This window comes from Monodelphis domestica, chromosome 2 (genome assembly GCF_027887165.1).
Source record: "Monodelphis domestica isolate mMonDom1 chromosome 2, mMonDom1.pri, whole genome shotgun sequence".
In the NCBI taxonomy this organism is placed as follows: Eukaryota; Metazoa; Chordata; class Mammalia; order Didelphimorphia; family Didelphidae; genus Monodelphis; species Monodelphis domestica.
In genome coordinates, this window is record NC_077228.1 from 272,650,800 (window position 1) to 272,660,079 (window position 9,280).

Here is a 9,280-nt window from a genome sequence, read left to right on the forward strand (position 1 = left end):
TTGGAACCATCTGACATGGACCAAGATACCCAGTCTCATGCCAGTGTCTCCTGGGTAGTGGACCCCAAACCGGATTCCAAAAGGAGCCTCAGCACTAAGTATGAGACCACTATCTTCTAAAACCAATCCAGCCCCTGTCTCCACTAGTCTCACTGTGCCTTTACCATCTGATCTGTCTGCTGTTCTCAGCTCTCTCCTTCCAGCTGCTGATGGTGAGCCCCCTCCCCTCCCAGGGGCCTGCTCTCCTCCCTGGCAGCAGCACTAAGACACTGTACACTAACAGCTTTTGTACCTTATACCATCAAACACTGTGAATTCTCCTCCCTTTGGCTGGGAACGGTGCAGTGGAGGGAGGGAGGGGCCTTTGAGGTGGGCACCAAGAGGGCTGAGGGGCCTTTCAATGAACAGGCACTACGAATCCCTGGGGGATGATGGTAATGTCACCCTGGCCTCAGCTCAGGACATGTGATCTCCTCTGGCCCACACTTCCATCTGAGCCATGGCTGGGGACTGTTGCCAAGAACTAACTAACTCACTCACCTTTCTCGACACTAACCACTGTGACCACCCGGTGTGCCAGGAAACCTGCTCCCCATTCTAAACTCAAATCTTACCTGCCAGCTCTACCTATCACCTGTCTTATGCACAGTGCTGGACTTTATCAGCAAATGGCCAATCATAGCTTCCATGGTTTGGTATTGGGGGTGGGGTGGGGACTGAGCTACTGCAGATGGCCTGAGGCAGGAGATGGGAAAGCATTTATGCTATTTGGTGGTTTGGACTGGGCAGAATTACTTTCTCTATGTCCAGACTACATGCCAACTCTTCACATCTGTAGCTGACTCCCAGGAGCAGATCTGAAGGGGTTGACCTCAGGGGTGACCAGAGTGTCGGGATTTGTGGCTTACTCCTCTAGAGAAGTTCCTTGCCTCGTGACAAATAGAATGGAGACTATATATGCATTGTCCCATCATCCTTGTCACTCCCATATTATTAGAGTTTCAGGAAGTTTGGGCAGCACCAGCCTCTATTTCCAAAGTCCAGGTTAACAAATGGAAAGGCTTCCTTCTTGGAGAAATGAGGAGTGAGGCCTATATTCTTCCTATATGGTGCATAGTCCTACTGCCTCAGAATGGGGCTACCATAAGCTAGGGGGCTGGTACCCCAAGCTTTCTATGTTAACTGCCATCATCATTTCCCCAAGTAATTCTTAAGTCTACTTCCTTCTCCATAATATGAGGAGGCAAAGATTAAGTTGTGGCCTGTTCTTTGACCTCTTGGGCCTCTCTGGTGTAGGTGGTAGGAGGACAGACACTATTGTTTCCTATGAGTTAAAAAACCTCCAAAACCTATAAGAACTGAGATGAGGAGATGGGACTTTAGGCAAATAGAATCAGCTTAGCTGGCAGAATATAGTAAGGAGGTGATTTCATTAGGAAATAGTTTAAATGTAATGCAGTTCAGTAGAAGGCTAAAGCAGATGTAGCCATTTTGGAGAGTTTAAATATAAGTTAATAAAACCAGGGTGGGCCTCCCTTGCCTGCCTGTTCCTTGTGCCTTTTAAGAACAGATTTCCTATAGCAGAGATGCTGGGTTTTCTATTTATCAGTCAGCCCAGGGAGCCCTGGGGATTCTCTGAGGCACCTTCCCCTTCAACTTCAGTCCTCCTCTCTACAATTTGCCTTTTGTTAACCCTTTCCCCTCCCCGTTCTGTTTGCTTCTGCCAAGCTGAGCCACTAGGAAACCACACTGCTGCGGAAAAATAGTCCTGGGGGCACAGACTACTGCCACCACTGCCTCACCCACCATCTTGAAGATCCAGGCTCAGCCTCTGCTTTGGGGATCGCCTTCCTGCTGCTCAGCACAGGCTTTCCACAATCAAGCCTCAAAAATAGATCCTTTCCCCCCATCCCTCCCTACCCCTGACTGAAGAGCAGCAATTCAGGGTCTCAGTCTAACAAGTGAGATTGGGATTCCAGAAGGCCAAGAAGTGACTGTGTTTTTTAGCTTGTCCAGAAAAACTTTTTTTTTAAATAGAAAAAAAAATGACTACCAATGGCCTGGGCCCATAGGGAAGACTGCCAATCTTCAGCCAGAATGTCATGGGGATGAAGATCTTTGGGGAACTATAACTGTCAAAAAGGACAATCTATCTAGGCCTCCCTTCCTCAGAATGAGACCGTGGAGTAGAATAGCAGGTTTGAAAGGAAAGCAAATGCTTATGGGAGATGGGTGAGTATAAGAACAGAATTGAGAGTTTGTTAGGCTCTGATGTTCAGATCTAGCTGAATTCCTGTGTTTTTTCAAAGTACACCACTCCCCTTAGAAAAGACAACATCTCTGATATGAAAAATAACATGATCCTGGGGATACCTGAAAAGCACGTCTCAAGCCATCTCTAGGATTTTAGATGTGAGGTTCTGCTGGTCAAATAGAAATGGTTATTTCCATTTATTGCTGTCCATGGTGAGTTTTCAGTCCCTTCAGTGCCCTCCACCCCATTAGTGACTATGTTTTTCTTTCCCACCAGCTCTCTGATAGCTACATATTTTCTAAATTCCAAAGGAAAAGAGAAAAAGAAACCTAATTTGGGGCTTTAACAGGGAGACCAACTGAGACTGATACCGTGATTTGAGATTTGTTTAAGCAAGTCTTTGCAATTAAGCCTCATTGTGAACTCTCCAAGTCTTGACTATGACTGTTTTGTTCTAATGCTCCAATACCCTTGCTCATCCCTGGCTCCAAATATATACAGGAAAGGGCTTAAAAGCTGGTAGCTGACTTGTTTTTTAACCAGGCAGATGGTGGCCATTATCTACACCACGTTGAGCACTACTGTTTGTTACAATTCCCCAATTTGCTTCTCCCTTTAACTTCAGTTTTATTTCTGGAATTTAAAACAGGGACTTCTTCCATTTGAGACTGATGGGGCTTGCAAGCACTGGTAACCTGGATACACCTCCTGAGATAGGGATCAAAAAAGGATCATTCTTTCCCATGTATGCTTTAGCAAATCTAACATTCTAAAGGCACAGTTCAGTCCTGACCAAGTGTAAATATTCTAGACTTTGGCAATACTGCTCTTTCCAGTGAAAGGTATCAATTGGAATAACATGTTTATGTGTATACAAGGAGGGTCCTTTTGGAAATGCACAAACTTTGGCCAGAAGTTGCAAGTGGTGTTTTTATATCATTTGAGGCTTCACCTTGTGGACTTTCTCTCTGTTGATCCATCAGAGTCTTACTTTAATTCTTCATCCAGCTCTAATCCTGGTCATTCTGTCCTAGACAAAGATGTTGGTTATTTCAGCTCAGAGGCACTCCTATCAACTTGCCATTGTGCAGTATTCAATCTCGGTTTTTCTGAAAAATTTCCCAAGGAAAATTAAGATTTCTTCAGTGAAATTTCCTGCCACAGTGCTGGGTCTTTATGCCCTGGGCCCAGTCACAGCATTTCTCTCCATCTTCCAGAACTCTTTCTCCCTTAGTTGTTTCCTTTCCAAGTAGGTATCTGGATAGAAGGTAGGTCCAGAAAGAAAATTCTGTGTAGACACTAAGATGAATTTCTCAAAGTTTGTTGTTTTTTTAATCACATTTGTGTTTTTGTTTTTCTTAAAGCTGCTATGTCCTCTTTATTTATTCAGGGTGTTTTCAGATTGGGAAGTTGGCTGGTCAGCTCTGGTTTTTAGATTGGTATATTTTTGGATATTGGAGAAAGGAAAGTGACTGGATTTTTTAAAAATTTATTTTTGGGGTCAGGTACTCTCCCTTCCCTAGAAAGGGATATTGCAACTTTAAGAACAGGCTTTGAGTGGGATAGCCACTGCTATCATACTGTTCTCAGTGCAGGCCATGTAGCATGGTTGAACACATCCACTGTGTTTCTGAACTGTGAAGGAGCCCATTTAGGTGTGAAACTGCAGCTTTCTTGGAATGGGTTCAGTTACATTAAGCTGTCATCAGCTCCCAGCTCTCTGCTTGAATTTCCCCATGTGCTCGTTAACTGTTCTTAGGCAATAGGATTCTTCTTCCTAACAAGGCTCTACATTTGCAACTCTCCAGGTCCCTAGTGGGCCCTCTCATACTAAAGATCACGGGTAGTTTCTCAGACACGGTTGGAACAGTAAAGCAAGCACATTTGTGGTTTGTGAAAGTTAACCTGAGTTTAGTCTGGCTTGAAGGCTTATCTGAGATTGCCCAGGCTTGCAGAATGACTGTCAAATTCAGTTTGCAAAAGGGTGATTTTGCTAATTGTGGTGTGTGGCAATGGGACTGATTTGTAATAAAAATGTTATTTAATCTTTGTCTCTGTATTTTGATACTTGAATGATTTTCCTTTTTATTTTCCTGTATATATAATTGTTAATCTGTCCGATTTTGTCAGAATTATAAACACCTTGTGGTACCAAACATAACCAATCTGTGCAACAAAATAGACTGACCTCACTACACAGAGAGATTGTAAATATTCCTGGGCTTCCAGCATTGGTTTTTGTTATTTTCATAACTGTACAACTTAGAACAGACTGAATAAATGAGAAATGACTTAGACCCAGACTCTGGCTTCATTTCTACATTGGTAACCTCTCTGAGGTTTGGAAATTATGCTGCCTGTGTCTACACTTTAAAGACCTAGATGTCATTTGGGTACTTATGTTGTGTGCCTTGTATATGAATGTTCCTTTAGGATTTCCTGTCTTAAAACACCTGTATCAAAAAGCTGTGCTTTTCTTTGGTTTCATCAGCCTAGATTTGCCAATCTCCAGATACATGTATCTGAATGCCTGTTACATAAAAAACACTGTTCCCAGACATTGTAGGGGATAAAATGGAGCAGGCAGTCCCCATGCTCTCAAGGACTTTATAGCTAGAGAGGTAAGACTTATATGAAAGAGATAGCATATGGTAATTGCCAAAAGATTGGAAAAAAAAATGCTAAGTACTATTAGCATTAAAAAGAGGGAGGATCTCTGCAGGCTACTAGCCATCTTTGTTGGTGGACTTGATCTAGACGATGAAGAATTGGGGCTTGTGGTATAGATGGAATACACTTGGAAGTATATCCCTGTTGCTCCAATCAAGTGACTACTGGTGCGCAGTGCACAGTGAGGACTTATCACTTTCAGATATCTGAAGGACTGTCGTTTAGGAGATGAATTATTTGATTTATTCTTGATTCACACCAGAGGGAAGAACCAATAGTAATGAATAGAATTTATATAGGGACAAGATTTAACTCATTATTAATCAGGACTGTCCAGTGATGGACATGAAATAGTTGCCCGTTACATCACTAGAAGTGTTTAAGCAGTGAGCCAACCACAGGGCTCCTCCCTTCCAGTTTTCAGCTTCTACAAGTCCAGAATTTGAAGGGTCTTTAGCAATCACAGGACCATAGATTTCAAGCTGGAAAGGGATGTTATTAAAAGTCTTAGCCCAATCCTTTCATTTTATAGAGGAGGAAATTGAGGGCCAGGACGGTCAACTCTAACATGCAGTCCTGAAGCTAGGATCCATCTAGTACAACCTCCTGCCCCAGAAGAGATATACCGGGTCAGAGATAGAAGGGTTTTTAGGAGTAAGGAAAGTTGAGACGGGGATGGCTCTTGCCTTCCCGCTAGTCTGTGATAGTACTGACCTCATACTTGGCCAGCCACTATTTTTTTTTCACTTTTTTCCCAGCCAACATGGCTAAGAAAGCTGTAATAAGACAATGAGAACAACTCTTGTACCAACTCCTTTATGACATTGCTCTGAATCATAGTACCTGGATCTGGGAAGGACATGTGCTCAGGTTTGGTGATGAGTCTAAATGACCCCCTCTCCCCATTCTTATCTTACCTTCCTCTCTCCTCTCCTCCCTTTTCATCTCATTTCAGTCTTTTACATACTGCCCTCCCCACCCAAATAATTTTCCATTTGTTAATTTTGCCCATTAAGATGGAAACGTCTTGTTCTGTGCACATTCCTATTTGATTTATAGGGAAAGAGTGCCTTAGATCCCAAGTGTAATTCAGCAAATGACCCCCTATTGATTACTGTAGAGATCAAGGACAGGGCTAGGGTGATGCCTCCATATCAGATGGAATGAGGATGAGCCAAGTTCTATAAATCTATAAATCTTGTTAAAAGACTGAAATGGGCAACTAACACATTAGCTTCCACCCACATACTCTCTTGAAGGATAGACTGAAGTGGCCTCAAGAGAGTGATAAAGCAACCAGGAATATTCATAGGAAGTTAAACACCTCTTAAGCTCCATAAAATGCCATGGCTCCCATCTGTATGAACTTAAAAGATTGGAGAGAGCAAGCTAGATGTACTTGTTTGCCTTTTCTCTCCACTCTCCATATATATGTAAATTCAGGAATCCCAGCAGCTATGGAGATTGGATATATTTTTGATTAACAAGGGGGAGGTCTTTCTGAAAGTTTTGTTCATAAAGGTTCAGAATTTAACTGAGCAACCATGATTCATTCAGGTATGCTGACCTACAATGTGGTGTGTTAAATCAGAGGTATCAAAGTGATTGAAATGTCCCCAGGAAATGTTTAACACTATAAATAAATGTATACAACCACATAGGTAATATCAATTTGTAATTTTCTGAGTCAATGGCTTGCAGAGATGTTTTAAGTTAGACATCTCTGTATTAGAGCACTGGATTAGGAATCAAACCACTCCCTCTAGGATTTGCCATCATTCTATGGCCTCAGGTCTTCCTCTGTGAAATAAAGAGGAGTTAGATTAAATGATCTGCAAGGTCCCTTCCTGCTCTAATAGTCTATAATCATCTTTTCTCTGATAATAAAGAAATCCAAAGCATATTCTTTTCTCCCAATTAGTTCAAGAGTTGAACTATTCTGAAGAAATAACTTCGCTAAATAATTATAACTGATAAACATATGGCATTTCCTACATCCCAGGCACATTCTCTCATTTAATCCCTGTAACCAGGAGGTAGGTGCTATGCATTATCCCCATTTTACAGATGAGGAAACTGAGGCAAGCAAGTTAAGTGATTTGCTCAGTCACACAACTCATGTTGAGAGGCCAGATTCCCCATACTAACAAGTCAGTCCTCATCTGACTGGCTTAACCCTCTGAAATGCCAATTCTTGAATAGGCACTATTTAGTACAAGCAAGTCTGTGGTTTGCACAGAGCCAGTTACCTTCAATTGTTGACAGACCTCAAGGAGGTCATCTATTCCCCTGTAGAGAAACCATCATCAAGCAACATGGTGCAGTGCAAAGGGTGCTGGATTTGAAGTGCAAGGGCCTTGGGCTCATATCCAGGCTCTGTAATTGCTACCGGTGTGACCTTGAAGAAGTCACTAAATTTCTCTGTACCTCAGAGTCTGTCTTTATAAAGTGGAGGGTATATGACTAGATGAGAGTCCCTTCTGGCTCTCAATCTCCAAACCTCTGGTGAGCATTTCATAAAGAAATGGGTACCCAACCCATTCATCATCTCATTTGCAATGCACTTTAACTATTTTACCCTTCAAAGTGTTAGTACTTGGCCATCAAGTGCCATAATAAATTAGCACTAACTAGGAATAGAGACTAGACCTCTGACTTCAATGGTAGAAAGTAGTTCTATTTGAGGAAACTCCCTGTAACCTTAGCAAGTCTGTGGCTTATGGTGCTGGGGTTGCCTAAACTTTAGCACTGAGAGATTTAAGGACTTTCCCTGGATAGTACAGCCAGGATATGTTAAAAGCAGGATTTGAACTTAAGTCTTCTGGTTCCATAGCCAGTTCTCTGCATCACAAGCACTAATCAGTCATAGTTTCTCAGAGCTAGTGCCTGGATCTCCTGTTTTGTTTCTGACCCAAGGATGGTGGTAGGTTACGGAGATCCTGATCCATTTCCTCCATATGGACACACAACAGGACCAACTCAAGAAGTTAATCATTGCAAATTTTAATTATAAATTGCAGAATTTCACTTCAGTTTATCCCCACCCCCACCTGGACTCCTCACCCCGCAAGTATCTCTTCCCTGGAATAGAACTCTGGTTTTCCCACCCTGATCCCCACCAGCCCCTGAGAAATTTGAGCTTCTGAAAGGGATTTTTGTTTCGTTCTGATTAATATTTGTGAATAGCATAGTGACGAAATATTGCAGTTAGATGCTCTTTGACTTGTTTCTTTCCTCTTTCTGATGCTGACTAATCAGAACAGAACTGTGAAGAATCAAGATAGAGCCATTTATCTTCTTTCCTATAAAAATGAAACCACTAAGACAGAGTGTCCTGCTCCTAAGCCCCATCACTCATATGCAGGTACCTCCATTACACTACAACAGTTAGAACATATAGCTAAGTGGAATTTGAAATCCTTTTCTGAAGGCGTCGGTTTGGAACATGGTAAACTTAGAAGTTATGTACCGCTAAGATTCTGGGAATATCCTACACCTTTTATCTCCCAGGAGAGACCAAGACTGAATTTCCATTCTTGCAGGGCTGCCCATTCAAAAAAAGACACTTCATTTTTTGAAGTGCTCACACATGAGATCCTTAATCATAAGACTATAATCCATCATGGTTAGAGGTGGCTTTGTTGATACCACGATGGTAGAAACAACTCAGGGCACTGGCCTGAGGGCTCCTCAGCACCAATTTCATCCTCAGTTGTGTCCTGAAACATATCTAGTACGATATATGTGCAGTTGCCTCTGTGCATATTACTGATGGCCTCATGCCACAGATTTAATTCTAAGCTAACAAAAGATAACGGGAACTCTCCCATTGCTGACTCCTTTCTCTTGAAAAGGAAAAATCCCTCACAGTTTGAGCCCCTTTCCTTAGCTGACAGCCCTATAATAACCCTCCCTTCTGTCTGATTTTTTTCAGACTCCCCAATAGAGCAAAAAGATGGAAGAGCCCTTGCTATCCAGGCCCTTGGTTTCTTCACTGTGTGGAATCCTCCCCTCCTTAGTGTTTAACTGTGGGTTAGTCTTGGGAAAAAGATTTTTTGCAATAACTCAAAAAAAGTTCTGAGGCAAATAGGTGGGTTTCTGACTTCCAGAGGCCTTTTCTACCTAGTCCTTATTGACTCCAGTGAAATGCTTTCCCTCTTGGGATAGACTCCTCTCTTACTGAGTGGTGACCGCCTGTACAGAACATAGGTGTTCTGGCTAGCCAATCCTTATGGGTTATATACAAGGGTAGGTTAACAAAGCAAGAATACCTGTCAGTTTGCCGAGTGCTATGGAAAGCTGTCCAAACCCAACAAATAGCGGCCAAGCCTATAGCTCCAGCACAGGAGCAAATAA

General features: G+C 42.4%; 1 protein-coding gene across 12 annotated transcripts in view; it reads left to right on the forward strand.

The window, feature by feature from the left end:
* ANKS1A (ankyrin repeat and sterile alpha motif domain containing 1A) overlaps window positions 1-4,551 on the forward strand; it is a 282,636-nt gene extending 278,085 nt beyond the window's left edge. For 6 of the 12 annotated variants that reach the window (XM_007483721.3, XM_007483718.3, XM_007483725.3 and 3 more), the window contains one exon: window positions 1-4,551. In XM_007483721.3, the coding sequence (XP_007483783.1) occupies window positions 1-120 (120 nt within the window). In that variant the 3' untranslated portion in view covers window positions 121-4,551. The other 6 variants (XM_056818070.1, XM_056818069.1, XM_056818072.1 and 3 more) reach the window with 2 other exon arrangements.
* Window positions 4,552-9,280: the final 4,729 nt, after the last annotated feature.